General features: G+C 47.6%; 3 protein-coding genes and 1 pseudogene across 3 annotated transcripts in view; 2 read left to right on the top strand and 2 right to left on the bottom strand.

Annotated features, from left to right (window-relative positions):
• The window catches only part of LOC114444601 (scavenger receptor cysteine-rich type 1 protein M130-like), a 902860-nt gene that overhangs the window by 161689 nt on the left and 716969 nt on the right, over nt 1-24202 (top strand). The window lies entirely within an intron of this gene.
• LOC114444608 (calpain-5-like) lies at nt 433-14051 on the bottom strand (annotated as a pseudogene).
• On the top strand, nt 6114-6597 carry LOC114444638 (olfactory marker protein-like). The gene is given in 2 exon segments (XM_028419368.1): nt 6114-6149; nt 6151-6597. Coding segments are annotated over 2 exon segments (432 nt in total). The 3' UTR covers nt 6547-6597.
• dcun1d5 (DCN1, defective in cullin neddylation 1, domain containing 5 (S. cerevisiae)) lies at nt 17509-23093 on the bottom strand. The gene is made up of 10 exons (XM_028419361.1): nt 22996-23093; nt 20878-20935; nt 20750-20792; nt 20565-20664; nt 19797-19962; nt 19437-19528; nt 19247-19355; nt 19059-19163; nt 18866-18968; nt 17509-17657 (listed from the first exon to the last, which is right to left on the bottom strand). The coding sequence occupies exons 4-10, from the start codon at nt 20630-20632 to the stop codon at nt 17602-17604; spliced, it is 699 nt and encodes a 232-aa protein (XP_028275162.1). The 5' UTR covers nt 20633-20664; nt 20750-20792; nt 20878-20935; nt 22996-23093; the 3' UTR covers nt 17509-17601.

The following is a 24202-nucleotide window of genomic DNA, read 5'->3' on the forward strand; positions in this document are numbered from 1 at the left end:
CACAGCGTCTGTGAGTCTTTTTTTGCGGAGAGGTGGGTCATTTTATTCCATCGTTAAACTACGGTGTCCCATGAGGGTCACAGAGGGGACACACTTTGCACTGTGATCCACACAGGAGCGCTGCCGGTGTTCTGTGTTCTACGACGTCAGCAAACCCCGAGCTGTAGCAGAAACGCTGAGGGAACATTCATCAAAGGGTTAACGAACAGGCTGACCTTCAGGGAACGTTTCCAGAGAGTTGCATAACGTTCAGCATACATTCGGCTTCAACTGATCAATGAGAAACACGGATTTTGGACCAATCATTATTTCAGGTTTTTGTTTCCTCTTTGTTGACGCTGGGAACATTTTTTGGCACATTTCACGCCCACAAATCTGAAGGAGCAGCCTCTGAACTCGGCACCAACACCGTGAACAAACCAGCAAAAAAAATATTTTAAAGGAAAAAAAAACTTTATTTGTTCTGAAGTTCAGAACAAGAACCCGAACGTACAAACACATATAGAGAGACGGGATAATGGCAGCACGCCATCTGTATCAGTAATGGCTTTAAAACGAAATACTGGCCCAGATGACATCAGCGTGTCAGTGCTGACCGACTGCTCTGAAACAATACGTACACATATTAGTATCCATAAAATCATGGGATCGTAGAAGTAAACATCCCCCATACAAATCTGTTAACCTGTAAACATGACGTCAGATAAAAGTGCACGGGCCGGCGCGTACATTCCAAACTCCTGCTGTTGGTCTGATTCATTTTTTACAGGTTAACCCTCAGAGCTCAGTGTGCAGCTGAGCTCCACATATTATATTTAACCCTTCAGGTTGTAATTATTGATTATGTAATAATAATGTATTAATGTGACCAGAGGAAACCTGAGGATCTGTAAACAGTGGTTGTCAGCTGTTTGTCATGTGACGCCTGCTGTGTGTGTTACTGCAGAGCAAACAGAGCCACAGAAACCTGCCTCAGATGCTGGTGAGCACCGAGCTGGTCACTATGGACACGGTGAGGGTACCGGGGAGGTCGTTGTCCTGGCGATCACCCTTGTCCCTCAGGTGGAGCGTCTTCTGGATCTGTCCCTGCTCCGCCGGCAGCGTCACCTGACCCAGGAAGGAGTCCACCAGGACGTTGTGGTTGTAGATCTGAGAGACACGTGGAGAGAGGAACCACTGTTCAGATGAGCCAACAACATATAACATATACAACATGGACACACACACACACCTCGATGCTGATTGGTCGGTTGGTTTTCTTCCTGTAAAAAGCCCTTTGGTGTTGAAGGCGGGGCTGCGAGTGTCTTATGGACCGGAGAGCGAACCTTCTTTCCTTCACAGTGGATGATCACATAAGGATCTGACACTAAAAACACACACACACACGGTCGTGTTAGGTACTTGCACTGATTTACCATTCAGTTCCTGGCGCTCTGCATAAAGCTGACTTCAGTTTATCGTCCTGCTGTTACTGACAGCAGGGGGAGGCAGAGCGGAAAAAACAGGGACCATTCACCTCCGTCTGAGTCTTGTCCAGCAAGCCCGTCGGCCTGCAGTACGTGGACCTGGAGTGACAAGGGAGGGATGACCACAGAGCCCAGACCAGCAGGTCTGAGGAGGCTCATGCAGAGTCAGCTCCCTGCAGCACAGAGAGAGAGAGAGAGCCCTGGTTTTGAACGCAGCCATGTCCTCATTAGCGGCAGACTCTGGTGTAAACTGCTAACAATATGTAATCACTGGTATATCAGTGCACATTAGTGCTACTTGTTCCTCCCTACTTGCAGTCAGAGGGCACGTCGGTGAAGAGGCGCAGCAGGAACTCTCCCTCCAGGCCGGGATCGAAGGTGGTGGGTATGATGACGTAGCGGCCCTCTGTGAGGTCGATGCGGCAGGAACACAGACCTGGAGTTGATGTAGATGCTGCCGCCGACCTTCTGCTGAGTCACATGCATGCGGTAAGTCCTGTTTAACTCCACCTGAGCACAGAGACACGATCAGCACACACACTGACCCGGTTATCAGGCGCACACACACACACACACACACACACACGCTGAGCGTACTCTGTGTATGTCGAAGCCGATGGCCAGATTTTCTCCTCGTCCCTCTTTCAGTCTAGCTCTGCGGTCTTTCTGCTCCAGACAGATCAGAACCTCGTCCTCCGGCTTCTTCACGTCAAACACATACTACAACACACACACATATACAGTCAGAGTCCATTCTGCCCCGGTCCTAAGACCACACTGGAATAGATGAACGACAGAAAAGACCACCTGTGGGTTGTGGAGGAAGGAGTGCTTGTTGTTGGTGCAGCCCCCTGCTCGGTCGAGGAGCGGGTCGTCGTGGCGACGCCAGGAGCCCCGCATCACGGCCTCCTCCCAGGTCTTGTGGAGACTCAGATAGGAAGTGTTGATGAGACGACACAGGATGAGGTCTGTGAAGTTGGCAATGAAGTCATCGAAGGTCATCCTGCAGAGAGAGTGAGTGAATGGTTACTGTAGGTCGCCATGTCTGCCAGCAGGTGGCAGCGTTGCCCTAAAACTCACCAGAACTCTCCATCATCCTGTACGGTGACCCCCATCCTCTCCCGCTCGCTCTACTGACTTTATTCCACTCCTCAGAGCTGCAGACAGACAGACGGACAGACGTCAGTAAGCTTAGTGACATCACCAGATCACTTACCGCTCCTCTTCCTCACCTGTCGCTCCAGGGCCCGTTCCACTCCCTCTGGCCCCAGGGGTTCCTCATGCGGATCATGGTGAGCTTGTCTGACCTGAAGAAAGCCAGCAGGCCGTGACCCAGCCTCACCTTGCGGACGTCTGTCACAGCGTAGGCGTGGCCCTTCACCAGGCCGCAGGCCAGCCGGGCCTCCATGTCCTCCGCTGTGGTTGCCTGGACGACACAGCAGGAGCAGTTAGCAGAGCTGACCCACAGTCGGCCGCTGCCTGTGTTTGTCTCCTCACCCGGATGGAGCAGCTGATGAGGCCTCCTCTGTTGTGCACCTTCAGGACTCTCTCGAACAGCTCGTTCCGTTGTCCTCATCCTCTTTGAACCCGTTCTCCGCCAGGTCCATCGGCTCCGACACGCCTCCGGTGAAATCCACCAGAGCGTCAGCGGTGTTACCTCCATCCAGAGCCTCATAGCACCCGCACATCCTCAAAAACACACGCAGGCAGTGACTCACAACAAAATGTATTTAAACAGAGTGACGAAGAGTGAAAGAAAACAACAGATGCTGAAAATCTTCTTAGACCGACTCATTTATCTGAATTAAAAATGAAAATATGCTACAAACTTCAGTGTTTGAGGTTCAGCCTCCATCAAACCTACACTGACTTATTATTATTAATAATACACTTCACCAGGAGGTGAGTTTTTTAACAAGCAGGTGAAACCAGAATCCAGTGACTTCGTGTTGCCAAACGTCAGCAGCACCTGCGTCCCCACAGGGATTCGCTTCACAGCTCGGTCATGCACAAGATGCTGGAGAATATTTGGTCCTTTAATAAGAAGCTAACAAGCACAGGTGTGTGGAGACGGCTTCCTCTGGGAGAGTTACTGAAAAGGCCACAGCAGCATCCTAACCCTAACCCTAACCAACACGATGGATCAAACCTTGTTACTCAGGGCTTCAGCAGACATTACACACGTGTCCTCACTCCCCATGGCGACTTACTTGGAGTAGGCCTTCTCCACCAGCGCGCTCCAGAACTCGTTGCTGTCGTTGGAGTGGCAGTACACCAGCTCACCGTTCACCGTGGGCAGCCGGTCGTCGATCACCACGTCCACCCACTGACCGAACCGCCAGAACCGGAAGTGGAAGATCCCAGCGTAGGACTCCGGTTTGTCTTTGTCCCACTCCTGGTCCTTCCAGTCAGGAATCACCTGGAGGGGGGAGAGAGAGCAGATGTGATCAAAGCAGCGAAGAAGAGCTTCCTGTTCTGTTTTAATTTGTTTTAACAGAAATACAGTTATTAGCATCTCCTGCATGGACCCTGGTCTTCAGTCCACTCCTCAGGTCTTCAGTCAGGTTTCAGTCAGGTCTGTGCAGGTCAGTCAGTAACCCTTTGCTCTCCTGGAGGTAGTTCTTCACTAGAAGAGACGTTTGCCTCATCTGTTGTCATGTTGGAGAGAAAACCAGGACCCAGACCCAGTCTGACTGCAGACTGCTTCAGGGTTTCTTTCAGTCTTCTCGTTTCATGATTCTTCCACCCTGACAGGATCCACAGTTCCAGACTGACTGAGTCCTCCTCACAGCATCATACTGCCTCCACCATGTCTGACTGTATGAAGCCTGTTCTTTGGGTTCTAGCCTCTCCTTTCTCTCTCCACATGAAGACAACATCTCTGTGAGCACAGAGCTCTAGTTCAGCTTCATCTGACCAAAGGACTTCAGTCTGTGTGCTCTGTCTCCAGGTGGTCTGTAGCAGACTTCAGTCTGGTTCGGAGGTGTCTTCTCTGCAGTCTGGCAGTCCATTCCTGTGCAGGACTCTAGTGACGGTCTTCTGTGACTCTTCAGGTCCAGATCTTCAGCCTCATCTCTCACTAGTTTTCTTTCCAGAACCTTCCACATGTCTCTCTTCCTGTCCCCTGATACACAGCATCGTTGATAACAGTGATTTGTGCATAAACAAAGAGGACTCTCATCAAGGGGGAATATAAAAAAGACTTTTCAAAAACATCATAGTTTCCGCTCGTTTCCCCTCAATTAACCTTCATGGTCTATAATTAACACAAACATCTGAGGATTTACAAAGTTTTTAACAAGGGAATGCCATCCATCCGTATCCTGTGTCGAAATCCCTGCTGACGGCACACCAACACTGACGTCTCACACACACACACACACACACAGAGTCCTCTGTGAAGTGAATGATATAAATAAATAAATGATCCATTGAGCCAAGACGAGCTGAGCCCTCAGGAAACTCCCAGAGTTCCCTGGCAGACGTCATCACAGCCTCCCGTTGCCTAGCACCCTCACACATCTCCCACCTGCTTAACGCCATTAAAAAAACCTTAGAGAGTGTTTTCATGTCACAGTCAGACTTTTCAAACGCTTCACACAGCGCTCTGTGACACATGAGAGGTCACAAAAACCAGCCCTGCTGTCGGAGCTCCTCCGTCATCACTTAGACTGCATCATCAGGGCTTAATGAACACAGAGAGACTTCAGGACTCTGACTGATGCCGTCACAGTGATTAGCTTTTTGTATTGATCTCATTTCCCCAACTCGCTTCCACTTTTTTCTGTGGCACGCCAATCAATGTGTCCGACCCACACTGCCCTGTGGGCAGGGGGAGGAGGAGCAGGCTGTGGACGGGAGGGACACACTGGTACACTGTGATGGAAACAGTTGGGAGGAGGGGGGGGGGGGGGGGGGGGGGGGGGAGAGGGGGAGGTACACACAGAGGGTGAGATCAGATCGGAAACTCTGCCAGAGCTCCATCCATCCATCCACCGCGTTGCATCGCAGCATCCGTCCTCACAGGCAGAGCTTCACCCAGGACTACAGCCAGACTCCCTCCAACATGCTGGTGCTGGAATTTAAAGAGGACAGGGCGCTGACAGAGGTGAGCCTTCACAACTTCTCTCCCTCAGACACAACACTAAGTCACTGAAAGTCAGTCTGAAGAATTGAACCTGTTGTTTTTGTGCACGTCAGGACAAAAAAGATTCTTTCCAAGTTTGCACCAGTTCCAGTTTTTGTTGAAGCATCATGACTCCTCTGTAGGACTCTTACTCTCCATCTGCATACATATATTTACGTGTTTTTGCCTGTTGTCATGGATACATCAGACCAATTCCTACTCTGCGGTGAGACTGCTGCTTTCGATGTCCCTGATGTAAAAATCAATAGTCTGCACATCAGAAGAGTCAGCTGATCGCGGTGTGAGATCAGCTGAGGTCACAACGCACACGACTCCGTGCAGGAATGTTAGCACAGAGATGCACTATATATAGATTCTCATAGTTCCTCTGGTTTTATGGAGACAAGAAAAACCTCGCTGCGTTTCCTCTTTGGTGCTTTGTGGATCTGTTCTCTTCAGGGTTCCCGGCTCCAGCTGCCCACTTTAACAGCGTCCCTCTCTCTCTCTTCCTCCCTCTGCAGATGATGCGTCTTCGCGTCTCCTCGTTGCAGCGGAACCGGGCAGAAGCGTCAGGACGGCGAGCGTCTTCTTCTCCCTCATGAAGCCGTGTATCGGCTGGACTTCTCCGTTCAGGACCTGAACTTCTCCCGCTGGTACTTCTCGCTCTCTGGCCACGGTCGCGTCACCATCACCGGCATTTCGCAGCACTGGACCCCCGACCTCACCAACCTGATGACCCGTCAGCTGCTGGAGCCCATCGGGACATTCTGGCGGAACGCGGAGGACGCGGAGGACTCGCCGCTGAAGTGTCTAGAGGCAGACATGCAGGAGTTCGGAGAGCGGATCGCTGAGCTGGCCAAGGTCAGGAAGGTCATGTACTTCCTGTTTGCCTTCAAGGATGGAGCAGAGGCGGCGAACCTGAGCTGCTCGGTGGAGTTCAGCGCAGAGAAGTGACCTCCTGTTCGATCACTGAGCAACGCTGTGTTCCGTCTTTGACCTCTAACACATTAAACACTCGCCTTCATTCACACATTGACCTGTTATTGTTTAGTAACACAACCTTTTTTTTTTTACTTCACACACAACACTCAGAACCACAGCAGGATGTAAACAAAGTATTTTCACAATAAAGGCCTAATTTGTAGAAAAAACTGGGATGATAAAATTACACTGACTGGACTTTATTCACACATTTCTAAAAGATCAAATATTTGAACATTAAATAGATCATTTTGTTTATTTGATGATAATTGATTTGTACCTGGTAGCTGATCAAATATTTTATGAAATCATTGAAAAACATTTGCATATAATGTAGTGTGTAAATAAAGCTCCTGATTGGCTGCATATTGTGACGGTCTCTGTAAAGACGGACGTTTTATTTTAGTTTTGCCGTTTGTTGTTTTTGAATCCTTTGGCAGCGACAGCACAGAATGGAATATCAAATATTCACATTGCTGACCTGACAGACAGAGATCGATGGACGGACCTCTATTAAAAAATCCACTGAAAACTGCTCGTGTTCTCATTGGTGCTGATTATTATTGGACCGGAAGGACGAGGGTTAGTGAGGCGGGGGGGGGGGGGGGGGACATGTTTAGGGATTTGTGAGTTAATTATTCCCGAGGAGAAAATAAACGAGTGAGTAAAAACAGACAGGAGGAAGCAAAACAAACGTTTCCATGGAGATTAAAACATAATAATAACACGATTAACTCGGCTCGGGCATGATAGTTCAGCAAGTAGAGCTCATTCCAAACACGGACTTTAGAGTAGAAGCAAACAAGGTTGATTAGATTTAATCATCTTAAACTGACAGCACTTCATTTTCTGTGTAAACTTTGTGTGTGGGATCATAACAATGCTGCATTTCTCTCCCTGAGAGTCAGAACCAGGATCCGAGGATTAAATTCCCGGTGGTGAGGGATTAAAAATCCCATTCTTACTCTTAAAGAACAAAAATGCTTTCATGACAGCTGTGAAACACACACCTGAGGTTCAGCGGATATTTGTTTTTGGACACTTGAAGTGTGTCAAGACAACAAGCTGCTCCACAGAGGGAACGCTGCCTAAAACAGACCCGAGTTAACGGAAAAGTGAGAGCTGCTGAGGAACAGAGTGCGCGAGGCAACGATGGAAAAAAGAAACACAGAGGAAGGACACAATGCACAAGGGCAGGACACACACACACAGACACACACACACAGAGGACGGTGATAGTACAGCGTTTGTATCCGACAGGAAGTGAGACTCACAGGTTGAATATTAGAAGGACGGCGTTTGTTTTATAAAAATATCTTTAAACAAACCACAGCATGAAACTACATGCATCCATATGTTTGGTATGAAAAGCGAAGGTTTGTGATCACACATGCAGAATCACTGAACAGTCAAGTTACAGCAGTGCACTGGCGCCACCTGGTGGATAACTGGAGTGTTTACACTGCTCCGTGTGCTTGTAACAAACCAGATGTTTTTGTCAAGCAGTTGTGACATAAGGACTGAAGGATGGAACGTCCACTCCTCCACTCTGTTAGGGTCAACTCCGTGATGAAGACAAAAGTTTACAGCCAGCTGTGCTCCTGAGCTCTGATCGTCCACATCGACGAGCGTCTGAGGAAAACGTGTTTTTGTGGAGATCTTGAATGAAAAGCTGAACACACAGTAATCTATAAGAAAATCCCTGAGATTATACAACCTCAGCAAAAACACACCCCGTCACACAAAACTGACAAAGATCTGCACACACATCCACACCCATTAGTGTGTGTGTGTATACATGTGCGCACACACACAGTGTGTATTCCACCTGCCCTGTTGGCCGAGGATGGAACAAAGGGCTCCTGATGGTCAGAGCAGCATCCTGCTCACTGTTCTCAGTGTGTGTGTTTTTACACATAAGTAAACAAACACACCCTGCTGCAAACCAGTAGATACAATATTGATTAATTATTATATTCTTGTGGTCAGTGGGGCTCTGGGCGTGTAATGAAGCCATTACAGTAGCTTCTATAAACTCTTTCCATCTGATTTTTAAACCCCCCTTCTGTGTCAGTGGATCTTGTTTCATTATTTATTGGTTCTGGTCGTAGGCCTGCTGTGATCACCTGTCACTGTTCAGAGAGCTGTGCTGTATTTATACTGTGCACAGATATATTCGCCACATCGGCTGAAACTCTGCGCCCCTTCTTTGGCTCACCTTCTGCCACAGAGTTTCTCTGGAAGCCAGACTGGAGCAGGCGGCGACAAACCAGCAGTTTCCCAGCTGGCCTTGGTGCAGGTCGTGGGCGCTGATGCCGTCCACGAACAGATGAGGGTCGCTGCATAACTCCTGTCATGATAAAGAGACAGTGACGGATCATCATCAGTGTTTTCAGGTAATCAACATGAAGCTCTGGCATCTCTCTGGCAGGACGTGGCCAGGTGTGGATCGATGTGAAGCAGGGCGTAGGCCTGAGCGCTCGGTCAGCCATGAGGAGGTAAATAAAGGGTGAACACACACTCTCTGATTAAGTAGCGCCGGGCGTTCAAACAAACCACAAACCTCATACGCTCGTATGAGAGGCCGACGGACGGGACGGCGGCCAAATGATAGAGCGGGGATAAACCAGCAGCACACGCCCAGCAGGTCCACACCACCTGAAGAACGCTTCATGTCACTGCGTTTAAACAACGTCAATACATGAAGTGAAGCTGTACCTGAAGAAGCCTTCAGACCACAGACAGTCAGAAAGAAATCCAGAGATTATCTGATTTTAAACACATCCCCTCACTGTGAGAGAATCCTTAAAATTAGCAGCTACTATTTAAAGAAACGGGCTGTATCTGCTCACATGTACAGAAATGGAGCCTTAAATGTACTCATGCTACCACAGAAACCACAAGAAGAGACAGAGTGTGGAAACATGCAGGGCGGGTCCTTCTCAAGAACGTACAGGCAGCTCTGCAGTAAAGAAACACACTGTATGGAAAAAAAAACAGATGATAACGTCGTCTGACACACAGACTTCAGGCTGGAGGCTCATCCACCCTGCTCTCATTTCCCCTTCAGCAGCTTTACGTTTGTTAAAACCACCCTCCAGCTCCTCATTTAATCTATGTGATAGATTATCTGAGATATTCTGCATATTACAGGTCTGACTGTAGAATTAAAGATGATTTGTGCTTTGCAGACCCTGTCAGAGACTCAGAGACATGTGTCATGTCCTCCATGCATGTGTCCACTTTCTGCAGTTCATACAGTCACCTTAAAATCAGGTCGATCACAAGCAAATGTTTGGGTTGTGTAAACACGTTTTGCAACGATGAGTCAGGGCGGTGTGTGAGAGGTTGACACACACACACACACACACCTTGATGACAGATGAATACAGGCGGAGTGCCGTAAACATCCTAATTACACTTTACTGCCGCTTCATGCATCATCAGCAAACAGAACCGGACATAAAGCGGGCCGGGTTTGACCAGGATGAGGACCATTAGTCTGACGGTGGCCTGACAGGTGTGGCTGCTTTGTGTCTGCTGTGTGGGACCAGTGCTGCTGAGATCGGGAGGTGGAACAGATCTTTAAAAAGATGCTCTGAACCCGTTCGGCTCGTCATCAGGAAACATCCTCATGGAGTCTCTCACACCAACGACGTGACATTTAATGCTGTGGATACATTTTAACAGACCTGCAGCGTGCACTGACGCTAAACGATCCGCACGTCCGGTCTGTTGGTGTCGTGTCGTTGAGTGAACGGTTGGATCGGTGCCGTTTTAAACTCGTATTTATGATGCGTTCATGCTGCGAAGAGAAAGTAACGGAAATGTTCCCCGCTCTCTCCTACAAATCAATGATATTGATCGGCTGGAGTGCTTTAAGTTTCCTCTTTAATTATTTAGCCAATAGCATCAATGATTGACAGTAAAGTGGATAAGACTTCAGGCGGTGTGTTTTATAACGGAGACAGAGAGGAGAAAAATCATGTCACACCAAGAACAGGAGAAGAAGGAGAAGGAGGAGAAGAGTGTGTGTTGGGGCTGAGACGGTTAACAACTGAGATTCCATGAGTTCTCTGCCTCTTCAGTCTGCGTACACTCTCCTTACTTCACATTCAGACGGGTCTCATGACCACGGCCCCCACTTCCACCTACTGTTCTTTGAATCAGCTGATCAGCTGACTGAGCAGCAGCAGCTTCGCCTCTAAACGTCATTAAACAATCTCTGCAGTGGGACTGCACACCGGGAGACAGAATAAAAGACATTTCTGAACCTTGCTCACCTTGGGTCGCTTCCAGGTGACCCTGCCGATGTGGTTCCTCTGGTAGAACAGAGACTGGTCAGAGGCAGGAAACAGGGGGTCCTCAAACAGACGGCCGTTCTGCTGGCACTGCCTCCTCAGAGCAGAGAACGACTGGCCCTCGTATGGAACCACCATCCTCCTGCAGACAGGAAGACAATGAGGCATCACATCACCTCCGAAACACAGACACACAGAGGAGAAGGCACGGCTCCTTTTTCAGCATGCTTATCATTGTCAGTGCAGTCATTCAGTCTTCAAGGCCAGAGACTCTGCAGTCTCAGCCCAGAAGCAGAACTGTGGTGTGGATAAGGACCAGCAACAAGGATACACTCTATAAAACTCTATTAAAACACCACACACACAAAGTATTTAAACCAACACTACAAAAACTCTCCCACCGGTCCAGGAAGACAAACACAAACTCCGGCAGCCATGTTTGAATGTGGATCACCAGCAAAGTAAACACATGATGAAAGACCCATGGCTCTGTGTGTGTGTGTGTGTGTGTGTGTGTGTGTGTGTGTGTGTGTGTTGTATGCAGCCTGATCTGATGAGTGAAGTCCTAACAGTAGCTTCCTGTCAGTCTAATAAAGAAAGACTGACAAAAAGAGGAAGTGTTTGTTTGTGTGTGTGTGTGTGTGTGTGTGTAACACTGTTACAGTCTGTAACACTGTGAGGACCTCTCCGTCAGGTTACACCCATGAGGAAGCGGGTAGAACTAGTGGATCCAAGATTATCTCCCAACAATGACCAGGTCTGGTTACCATGGAGACGGTTCACAGTTATTCTATCAGTGTCACTTAACGACAATAAACAGAGATGATACTGAACAGAGCCGAGCAAGGGAGGGTCAGGGCGTGTGTGTGTGTGAGAGTGTGTGTGTGTGTGTGCTGGAGCTAATCAAAGAACAAATCACTACAAAGAAATGCACACGAGGCTCCGAGCTGCAGAAGCCGAGCCGAGCGTCTTCGTGCAGACAGCATGGCTGAGAACTGACTCATCACATGGGAGGAGGAGGACAGTGTGCGTTTGTGATCACATGGTAAACAGCCATTTTAATGGGTGGAGAACAACAACAGCCTGCGGGTCAGTCAGGACGCTTTTACCTGGTTCAACATTAAGGGTTAAATCCCAGTGTGATGTCAGTGGTATTTAGACATCTGTGTAATATTACAACAAAACAGCAAATAATTCGTTAATTTCTGACATAAAGGTTTGTTGTTCAGACTCCGCCCACACACCACGGATCACCTGCACACAGCGGGCAAATCAAACGCTGCTGTTGAAACACCAGTTAACTCGGACTCACGCTGATACAAGGTCACATTCGGTTACACTGGTCTTCGTTAGCGTTGGTGGACTCCGGTGCTGAAGGATAAAAATGTCGTTTCTCAGGCTGCTGCTCGCCTGAGGGTCTGCACCGCCCCGTGAGCGCCGTTTACAACTGTTTTCACTGTGACAGCACACAGCGGTGAACTCAGAAGTGAAACTCAGCCTCAAACATGGAAGAACTGATAAAGATCCACTGATGCAGACTTGAATGACAGACTGCATGACTGGATATTTATAATCTCAGAGTATTGACCTGATGCTGAAGAAGTGCTGAAACCTGATCCTCCCTCACATATCTACAAATCAGGAGTAAATCGAATCGAGATAAACAGGTCGAGAGTTGCACTGAACTCAAGAATCCAGCAATTAATAAAGTTTAACCCATGAAATAAGAAACTCATAGAGTCAGTGACATGAGATTCTGACGTAATTCAACAAAATATCTGGTTCCACTTTGCTCAGGATTTATCTGACGTGTATCAATCAGATGATGATCAATAAGAATAATCAAGTGATCAAGTGTTGATGAACCTGAAACAGTTATTTTCTGTGGGTGTGTACGTTTTTAACGCTGATCAATGTCTGATCACTGACCAAACCGATCAGTTGCTGTAATGATTACCTGATCGATGAAGGACCAGAACAAAAACATGAGCGTGTCAGTGGAACAGCTTCAGGACGTCACCTGTTCACCTCGGCTCACTTTGACTCCTCTTACATATGAGTCCTGCTTCCTCAGTTATCTGCACACACACACACACAGACACACACACACACACACACACACAGACACACACACACACACACCGCAGGAATACCAGCCAAACATGGGCGTGGTTTAACGTGGGCACCAACAGATATGGGACAGATGAACAACAACAACAGCCCAGATCTGAGGATGAAACATCTCAAAGTGGGATTTTAAGGGTTGTGAAGCACAAACAGAACATCTGCACAGACCTGTGGTTTGACTAATGATCTTATTCTGTTCAAACTTTAACCGATGTGCAGCTTTTTAACAAAAAACACCCGCAGCAACACAACAAAATCACACAGGAAGTCAGTAAGGTTCGCCTTCAAAATAAAACTGTGTAGAGTGCAGTGTGTATACGTTTGTATTTTAGATAACTGATGGAATAATATGTTATATATGTTATATGTTAACACAGCAAACATAACAGTTGCTAAACTTTGCTAGCTAGCTGTCCCTGTGCTACACTACATGAGGCCATATGGATGGATTAGCTGGACAAGCTTCAGCTAGCAAGCTAATGATATTAGCATTGAGGACAGCTTCAATAATTTGGATGAATTAGTGCAGATATTCACTGAGGTCTGCTGCATTAAACAGATAACAGCAGTTGTTTCTGATCCAAAGAACCTGTTAAAGATCTTAGTGAATCACCAACTAGTAATAATTAATCACTTTTATTTCGGCGGAGGCTACCGGAAGTCAGCTTGTTAACGGGCGCTAGCTTAAAACAAAGTTTAACTTTAGGAGAAGTTTTCTACATTTGTTTAATGGCGAGAAAATACAAACTGTGAGCTAAAGCTGTCCATAAAACGCCACTTTCCCCCTGATATATTCTGGACTAACGTCTTTCAGAACGTAACGACACCAACGGTTGAAGTTAAAGTGAAGTTAATTGAGTAGAATTACATTTATTTCTGTCCTTTAAAACACAAACTATTAATCACACAGAGGAGATTTCCCTGCTGAGTTCACTTTAATGACACTTTACCTGGAAATGTGTCCGCTCCTCTATCGTCGGGGCTCCGTGGATGCTCCACGCCGCGGCTCCGTCTCTTCTCCCGGGAGTTTCTGTGCGTTTCCCCCGCTGCTGCTGAGGGCTGTGCATGGTGCCTTCAAGTACCGCACGGACAAACTAGTGTCAAGGCATTTGAACCCTTATCGTCTCAGGGCTGAATCGTTAATACTCAGTATGGGTCACAGTTAAAAATGTTAACATAAACACTATTTTATAATGATGTATTTATCTTTATTTTTCAACAGTATCAGGACGACTCACACCCTGTCACTGTGTTTTCCACGGAGCACCTGAACTCTCCAAAGCTCTCAATTAAATGCAATTAAACCGCGAAAACAAATAATAAACATTAGATTAGATGTTATTATAATGCTGGTGCTGTTGTTGTAGATAATATGTCATGAAAAATAGGTTGTACAAGTAAAAACAGAAGCAAATAAATAATGAAGCTTCAATAAAATAATTTGTCAATAGGCAAGTAATTAAGATTATTAAGAAACCTTTAACAGTCCCACAATGGGGAAATTAGAAATAAGGTTTTGCTGCAGTTACATTGTTGGATTGTGTTTTAGCTGTTTCACTAAATAAACAAAGGAAATTCATTCCAGAGAAGCAGAACAGGTTTGGTTGGAAGGAATCTGTTCTAACATGATGGGAGGTTCCTCTGGGCTTTGTTTATGTAACACTGACCTCTGCTGGAAGCTGCTGTAACAACAGAACAACATCTGGTAAGAATTCACCTCATCTGCCAGTCAGTAGCAAGACTGTCAAACAACACACATGTCTCTGTGAACTGCAGCACACGGCAAAATTAGGCTGAGATAAGCTAAGCTAATTAATGTAATGATTGATGATCTGTTAACGACAGCGGCTTCAACCTTATTCTTCACTTCACAAGTTAAGAGAAAGCAGGCGTGATGTTATTAATCTTTAACATCATCACAGGAGCGGACATCCACGGCGTCATGTGAGGATCTGCACTTTACACTCTGCTGGAGGAGACGGTGACACCGACACCACGACATGAGCTCACACACCAGAGGACGACAGCTGTGCTCAGAGGAACAAGGTAAACAACATGACTGACGTTTAAAAATTCAGATACGTACTGAGACACCGATCAATACTTCCATCAGGGTCTGGTTGTCATGTGATTTGCTCAGGTGCTGATCCTGATGAGGAAAACTGTGTTTAAAGTTCTTTCAAAGATGTTTTAACAGCTTCTTTAAAGTTCATTCATTCATTTTTTTTGGCAGCTGAAATGAGGTAATCAATGCACCTGATGGGCTTTTAAAGCTTCGCTCTCTCAGTTCCCGTTCTTCTTCTCCTCTCGCCTGTCGGAACACTCAGATTCAGATTTAGCAGCTAAGCGGTGTTTTCATGTTTGCTGCAGTCTCGTGCTGTTTACAGCTCCACCGCCTGACTCTCCTCTGCAGGTTTACGATGTTAACCAGGTGGTTAACCTTCACTGCGTTTCTGGCCGGCTCAGCCAGTCACGGAGGAGCAGCTCTGACTCCTGCACCCGCCTGCAGGGTCAAAGGTCATCCAGAGGCAGAGCTGACTTTACACTGTGGAGACGGGCGGAGGGCAGGTCAGACGGCACTTAGATCATCAAATTCTACATAAATAAATTTAGTATAAATAAAAATGTTGGACAGACTGACACCTCCGTGTGAATCTTCCTCCTCCTGCTCCTTCCTTTACCCTCCTTGTTCTTCTTCTTCTTCTCCTCTTCCTCTTGTTCCTCTTCTGAGGTATTCACTCAGTTGCAATCTGCCACCACACCACTAGATGTCACTGAATTCTACAGCCTGGTCCTTTTGTACTGTTTCCTCCTTCTGTGTGGTGCAGGTGCGGTTCAGTTCTGGCACACCCCCTTTGGAGACCTCCAGTCTCCTGGTCTCCACAGTGAGCTGGACCCTGTCTTTATGCAGCATGATGGGAGCCTGGTGATCCCCAACACCAGCAGCCTGCACAGCGGCCTGTACTACTGCCTCCTGCAGCACACAGAGGGAACTACACTGTGGCCCTACAAGCTCCATGTTGGTCCCAGGGTTCTGGACCAGCGGCAGGGCAGCAGCTGTGCTGTGCTCAGGGTCCGGAGGGATGCTGGGTCAGAGGGGAACACACAGGCAGGTCTTCCAGACGGGCAGTTTGCTGGAGCTGTGGCAGCATCAGTGGTCCTCACGTTTGTGGTGGGCTTCAGTGTCGGGGCTCTGGCCAGGTCTCATGTTCTCAGGTGAGGTCAGGGGACTTCAGAGCGCAACTTTCCAAAACGTGTGAGCTGCACTTAAAAAAATCCCTCCTCTGTTTCATCTTAGGTGTTTAGCAGCAGTCACTACAAGACTAAAATCACCACGGCAACGGCACAACCAGCCTGACGAACCGGACCACGGGTCTGAGGTCGTCATGAGAACCCTCCCACCCATGTGTGACAACCAGGCCTTCGAGATAGAACAGGTGACGCCTGATGATGAGGACTCTGCAGTCTGCGCCATGGAAACGACCATGTCGTCAACAACCCCGTCTCCACCTGCCAAACCTCAGAGAAGCTTCCGACGTGGACGGGCGGGGCAGCAGGAAGCCAGGGTCTACCTGGAGGGATGTGGCTCTGTGGAAAAGGAGGAGGAACAGGAGGAAGGAGGAAGAGTAGAGGAAAAGAATGAAGGCTGTGACGAGGAGGAGGGAGAGTTCAGTGGTTTCTATCCGTCAGAAGATGGAGGGAGTAAGACTGAAACAGACGAGGAGAAGGGCAGCGAGGACACAGAGGAGAAGATGGAGGAAGAGGATGAGAATGAGGAAGAAAAGGATGAGGGTGAGGCAGCTGGTGAGGAGAACCAAGGTCACACCTGCAGAGAATCTGAGCAGTGGTCGGACTCAGCTGATGATGACGGGGACCATCAGAACCAGGCGGGCGAGCTGGAAAGCAGCATCACAGAAGCACCACCACCATCCGCCCCCTGCACCACCCGCCGCAGCCGCGTCATTCGCCTGTACCAGTACGACGAGGACGGCCAGCGCTACCGCCACCTTCCTGACCCCGCCCCTGATGAACCAGGTCCCGCCCCACGCCTCAAACAGCGCTCCCGCTCTCTCACCCGCCTCAGCGCCATCATGGCTGCAGCTTCAGGGTCGCCACTAGAGAGCAGGGAGGCCAGGGAGGAAGAGAAGGACTTCAACATGCAGATGTAATGGAGCTGCTGCTCGCTTGTTTTCTTCCATTCAGCTCTGTGCAGTGTTCCTGCAGGTAGAAACATTCATTCAGAAGCAGCTTGTCGTACTTTAACTTTCTTTTATTACTGTTAAAACATCTATAAACAAGTCACAAAAATGGGAAAATAATTAAGAAAACATAAATCCCCAGCTTTTCTTTCAGTTCAGTTTTTTTAAAGAACTCTTCCTCCATATTTTCTCCTATAAAAGTCTACTGGTGAGACAAACGCCTCCTGACAGCAGCTGGCTGAGGAGCACGGAGACGACAGCGCCCTCTGATGGGATGATTCTGCAGTCCGTGTGTATGTTTTATGGGGTTTTTTTTCTTTCTTCTTGATAAAATGAGTTTGCTTTCCGGGGTGTGTGCGTTGTGCGTTTTCTCCGTCGTTCTCCCCTTTTGGTGTCGCCTGCTATGATAATGACCGAGTTTTCCGCCATTCCACGAACTCGTCTAGCAGCACTGGCCCTGCAGACAAAGACCAGAGAGAATACATTCACCGCAGTCCTGCAGGTTTTGCCCTTTGTTCTGTGAAATCTCGCCGCATGAAGGTTTGGTTATTTGTTACAAAAACTCGACATGAACACATAACACAAAATGAACAACAGCCCATGAATGCAGCATAACATACATGCAGATCAGGGTTCACTGCAATAAGAACACCTGACCCTCCACAGAAACAGCTCGGCCATGGCTACAAACGGAGGGAACGGTGCAGTTTAGCACAAAGGTCACCAGGTCTCTAATACCCCGTTCACACTGGGGAAAAAAATGTGGCTTAAGCAGGATTCAGCCGCATCCTGATCAATCCAGATGTGTTTTTTTCCGAGTGTGAACACCTTGAATCCGGCTGTATCCAGTTTGATTTCAATCGGCTCAAATGTGGCTCAGGTGTGAACACAAATGTGGCGAGCGAATCCGCCTAGCGACATGCTACTTCCGGTTAGCGACATGCTACTTCCGGTTCGCGACATGCTACTTCCGGTTCACGGGGCGCGACACGGGACAAAAAACCGCATGACGCATGTGCACACACGGTCCTACCGTGAACGGACTCTGCGTGAACGGTCTCTGTATATTACGAGGCGCCACCTAGTGGTTAGGAGGTCAGCAAACATGCTGGATGAAGCCGGATTGAGTGCGGACACAAGTGTGTGCAAGCCAGATTTGAAAATAGGTGTGAACGCATCCAGCTTAAAGGCTGTCTGGGCTCAATCCTACTCTAGCTGGAATGACTTTTTTGTGGCTTAAGCAGGATTTGGCCGCATCCAGATCAATCCAGATGTGTTTTTTTCCGAGTGTGAACACCTCCAATCCGGCTGAATCCAGTTTGATTTCAAGCCGGCTAGATCCACCCTTGAGAGGTGGATCACCCTCGAGAGGTGGATCTAGCCGGATTGGCTCAAATGTGGCTCAGGTGTGAACGCAAATCCAGCTAGCCACATTATTAGCCATATTACGAGGCGCCACCTAGTGGTTTGGAGAACAGCAAACACGCTGGATGAAGCCGGATTGAGTGCGGACACAACTGTGTGCTAGCCAGATTTGAAAATAGGTCTGAACGCATCCAGCTTAAAGGCTGGATTCTGGATCTGATTCAATCCTACTCTAGCTGGAATGACTTTCTCCAGTGTGAACGGGGCCTAACAGTCCTGCTGAGTTAGTGTTGTACTCACAGGCTCCGTCTTCATCATAGTTACTGAGGTCTGTGCTAATGGTCCTGCTGAACTCCAGAACACTGTACCACTGGTCCTTGTTCATTCCCTTGTACTTGGACTGCTGCAGAGACAGTGAGGAAGAGGATGGTGAGGAGCCTTCTCTCTGTGCTGCTGCCGCTTATTCCTCAAATTAAAAAAAAAGACCTTTTACCTCCAGGAACTGGTGGAAGACAGGGAACAGGGGCCACGTCCTCCCCAGCAGCAGAGCCAGCATGGTTTTAGCCGTGTCCATGTCCAGACTCCTCTGGTCAGTGTCCTGACAAGACAAACAAGCTCATTTCTGCACAGCCTGCACAGGTAAACCTCTGGAGATCAGCTGACTGACAGCAGCACACTCACTCTGGCAAAGTCGAAGGCGTATCTGTAGATGTTTTTAAAGACTACGGTGTCGTTGAGTTCACCGCGCAGATAATCCAGCTTGCTCTGTAACCGCTCTGTGCAGTCACATCTGCACGCAGAGAAAACGCGACGTTTATGGTCCGTGTGACTTTTTAACAGTGACGGATGTAAAGATGAAACGCTGCCTTACTGTAATAACGTCATCCCTCTGAGCCACTCGTCTTTAGTGAAGAACCCCATGTTCACTGCTTCTAGATGCCAGGCTAAGACTAGCATGATAATCTGCAACAAAGACGGGAAAAAAAAACAAATCAACAACACATGGTGCAGCCTACACTGAAATTTACTGCATGGCAGCACCAGATGTTTACTCCAGGCTCCACAGATGAGAGGAGTACGTTTTTAAAACTGTCCCTTCCAGGACGTGGTCTAAACCGGCCTGTGCTTCATGCACCGCAGTGGTTAAATGGGACAGTCTGGCCTGTGGACATCCTTCCTGTTTATCACAACACGCCGGAGGATGCGACTCCTCAGAACCAGGCAGACTCACGTTCTCTGGTTCCACGCCGATGTCTTCGCAGAACTTCTCCATGGCCTCGGGGCCGACCACCTTGTCAGGGCCGGCGTACTCGTGGAACCACGCCAGGCACTTCTTAGAGGAGAACGGCTTCTCTGCGTTGATGGGCCTCGCGCTGCGGATCGCAGGCCGAGTGAAACTGTGACAGAACAAAAGATTCAGCGTCGACCTCTCACTGATGTCATGAGCACGGTCAGGGGAGCTTTATCAGAGGACAGGGTCAGCGGTTCAGTCGGACCTTGTTTAAACTGAGAATAAAACTGATAATAACCAACAGTAAATCTTGAATGTCATTTGTGCGCCTTTATCTAAACTTTGTGTTTGTGTTAGTGTGTTAGTGTACAGTGGATCTGTGTTACACTGGCTGAACCCTTCAGATCACTGAGGATACAGGGGGCATCCCTCCTGTGTGCCGAGGCAGCTCTGATCAGGAGGACAAGAACAGTATGTGCTGAATGCAGTCATCCTGACGTAGTAGCACAACACACCCAAAAGGATGCTTGGACTGCGTTCATCCTCGCAGTCCCACAGCGACATTAACACCAGAGCTCCTCTGCACACACCGAAGAGGAAAACGAGAAGGCCGAGGGGTTCACTGTGCTGCTGCCAGCTGAAAGAGAACCCTGCCAGTCCTTTTTCAGGATACTGCGCACTTCAACCAGCGGCCAGCCTTCCCAGCAAAGAGCCTCTAACTCACCCACAGTTCATTAAAGCGACGCCACACAAAACCAGCAGATTTACCTTGTAATTTTATTCCTGTGCTCATGGTCATCTGAATCAGGTAGCTTCCTCTTCTTCTTCACAGGCATTACTGCACCTTTATTGGCCTTCACTAGCTGGGCTACACACAGAGAAAGACAAGGAGTGAGACATCCTGATCTCCCCCCTCTGTCCCATCTACACTAAGAGAGCCCCTGTAATCTTACCTGTATACCTCTGACTGCCTTGTCCATTCAAATCTGAGAGATGCTAGAAAGAAATCAAAACATGAGTAAAACATGTCTGCTGTCTCTGTACACGATGGAGGCTTCGCCTGCTGATAATAACTGCTTACATGCTTGTCCAGTGTTTCTGATAGCGTAGTGACGTCTAGCAGACTGCTCAGGTTGTTCCTGTGAGTACAAACAAAAACAAAAGTATTCAACGAAAAGATTTCAGAGATTGGAAGGCGACACCGTGAGATTACTTAACTTGGCCTGTTGCACTGCATCTGTAGGTGCAGGACTGTTACTGTTGAAGCAGTGCTCCCAGTTTCTCTATGGCTACGTTCAGACCGCAGGTCTTAATGCTCAACTCGGATTTTTTGGCGTTTACAAAATAATATGCGACTGCTGCCACTCCCCTGTGTGAACGGACTGCGGCCCTGAAGTGACCCATAAGCGCAGAAGAGGACACGACGTCACACAATGTGTGCTTGTGTGGCTTTGTTTGTGTTAATGTTAAATATCAAGAAGATCGCTGAGAAGGAAGACAGCAGTCGCTGCAACGACTGTGCAGAGATGTGTGTGGGTGCGGAGTGGTGGGATAGACGAGAACCTTTGAATACATCTGCGAGCGTCTTCCTGTATCACTTTCACAGCAAGACAGTCGACATCTCCCTCATCTGTGAGCGAGCACAGTGGAGTTGGGCTCTACTTCCTGGCAACAGGTGCTAATAACACCGCTTGTCTGCCCGCTCCTGTGTCGCAGAATTGTCACGGTTGTCGCCTTTCACTGACGCAAAAGTCGGATATGTGCCGCATTGCCGTTCAGACTGAGGTCGCATTGCAAAAAAATGGGATTTGGGTCACTTTAGCCTGCAGTCTGAACGCAGCCTTAGACACACTGCTTCACACATTCACACATTCTGCTTCTTATAAACAGCGTTTTCAGGTAGCTATTGACTTTGTTAATTGTTATTTAGCAGTCATATATATTACTGCTTATTAAAATACACACTACGTCATAAGAGACGTCCATTTCTGTGCATTAAGGTTAACGCATCGTCTCAGAGGACCTTCGTAAACCAGCACAAACCTTGATGGGGGATCATAAATGAGCCTCATCATGTCTTTAAATGTAGAACAACATGTAGATGTGACCACCCTCCACTGTCTGATGAACTAATAATGGTTTAAATGGTCAAACTACATGGTTCATTTGTCTTTGTTGCCATTGTTGGCGCACAGACAAACGATGGAGCGTTGATTTACTTCTGTGCAGTAATCACTGTGGCCACTGACAGAATGTTTACGTTAAATAAACGGTGGAATATCAGCCTAATATCACGCTGTGTAAGGCAACTCCGAGCTGGACACTGGATCAGGTTGAGTGTACTTGTCCTTTCTAGCAGCTCAGTCAGAAGTATGACTCATTAATTCCATAAATGTCAGCGTTTTAATCGTTTGAGTGATGCTGCAACTGTTTTCATACAGTAAGAGTTTAAATATAAAGTCTCTCTGCTCTGTAGCAACGAGACAATCTGATTTATTTTTCTCTTTCGTGTCCACCCTTGTTCTTTGCTGAGAACTATTCAACAGACATCACACAGGAAACCGAGAGGCACTCAGAGAGAGAGCCCGGGCTGCAGGTTCCAAAGCTCCGGGCAGGGTGTTCGGTTTTAAATCTGCTTGTTGATATGAAACTAGCGGCTCCAGAGCAGAGGACGAGCCGGAGAGAGAGAAAGAGAGAGGCTGAGAACCTTTGTAGACCAGGTTTCACCAGAAACCAGGTGGCCGATCACTCCTCACATTTAAGGACTACACGTCAGACTGAGCGACAGTTTCATCGTTTAAAGTTTTGTCAAACGGTTTCTGAATTCCGTTGATGCTAACGTTAGCACAACGCTAACAGCTAACCAGGTCAGGGTGAATATAATAATCTAGTCTCAATCCATTTCATGATGTAATCTCAATTTATCAAGACAAAACCTTCGCGTACAACACAAACTTTTTATCCGTTGGTTTTGGATTTGTCTTTGACTGTAGTCTTCGCTAACTTCTTTTGTTTGTTTGCTAGCTAACGGCAGCGCAGCACGGCGGGTTTTACAGCTACTCTGCTAGCATTAGCTAATCTGTCAACACGGTTAAGACTCCTCATCAGCCTGGACGCGGCTTAAGTGAGACAGAACCGAGCTGACGGATCTATTAACTGAAACTGGACAAAAATCCACGAATAAGTCTCAAACACTCACCTCTCCGTCTGTCACACTGCGGCTGACAAATCAGGTCCACCTGCTCCTTCCGTGCCGGGGACTGGACTCCACTGTAGCCGGCGTTTTCGTGGGTGTGGACGATACCATCTCTGCATGGGGGTGTCCTGCGAAATAAACGTTTTCATTTCGAGGAATGTGCGAGCAAACACACTTATTTACCAAGATATATTTATGAATAAATTGGAAAAGTTACATATAAATACACAACCTTTCATCTTAAAACACAATAAATCAAGCAGAAATAAGGCGATAACATAACGTCCCCCCTGCCCGGATGGAAAAGTAAAGCATGCACTATTTTTAAAGGAACAGTCCTTTATTTTTGGCACTCACATGTAGCATATTTGATGTTTGACAATATAAAGAAAGATGATTTTTATTCCAGCTGTGACGTGTCTGTCGTATTTTAACATGTGTGCTGTCGTCTGCCAGTGACAAAGAATGAAAGACAGAAGTCAGAGCCCCTTGTCCTTCCAGCTGTTTTATTTCGCCAGTAAATAAATGATCCAACTTTTAAAAAGATTTGAAACAAGCCGAAACGGTGCAGCTCTCCTCCCACTCTACTCCAGCAGTGTGACGTCTTTTTGTACTGAAGGGGGTCATGGTTTTTTTTTTTCAACGTTCAGCTGGTTTAGGATGTGACCGATTGTGTTTACTTCAAGTTTTTTACCATCACTCAAGGCTGCAGCCTTCAGATGACTCAGACCGCTCAGACAGCTCAGCAGCTGTGGACGGGAGCGACATTCAACACATGAAAGAAAGCAATGATAAAATATGATCAGATAAACCTACATCATGTAAAACCTTAATCTCGTTCAAATGCCTGAAAATAATCCTGAAAACATCAACTTGTTGTTACTTTCCAACGAAGCTGAAGATGAGTACAAATCAATTTTAAATGTCTGAAACATGCAGGTCTGACAGACCTCAGACTGGAGTGGGTAGGACATGGTGGGTTTCTGTATGAACTGATCACAGTGTCTCTGTCTGAGGTGGATTTTTCACTACAGGCTCTGCAGAACTCAGCAGCACACAGTCCTGACTGACTGGATGAGTGTAACTCGTGCCTGTCCGCCTGTGCATAGAGAAGAAAACTCCATAATGTGGCTTCATCTCAGGTACAACACGCTGCCCGCATTCAGAGGCGTGAGACACAGGATTAGAACCGACACCCTGGATTTGAAGA

Source organism: Parambassis ranga, chromosome 13, assembly GCF_900634625.1.
Source record: "Parambassis ranga chromosome 13, fParRan2.1, whole genome shotgun sequence".
NCBI lineage: Eukaryota > Metazoa > Chordata > Actinopteri > Ambassidae > Parambassis > Parambassis ranga.

What these genes read in the sequence shown, in the direction of transcription:
- dcun1d5 (XM_028419361.1), bottom strand. Translation starts at nt 20,632, where the DNA reads ATGCCTGTGAAGAAGAAGAGGAAGCTACCTGATTCAGATGACCATGAG. An exon ending in CACAGGAATAAAATTACAAG is followed by an intron (nt 19,963 to 20,564) that starts GTAAATCTGCTG and finishes GTTCTGTCACAG; the next exon opens with TTTCACTCGGCCTGCGATCC. An exon ending in ACGCCTTCGACTTTGCCAGA is followed by an intron (nt 19,164 to 19,246) that starts GTGAGTGTGCTG and finishes TTGTCTTGTCAG; the next exon opens with GACACTGACCAGAGGAGTCT.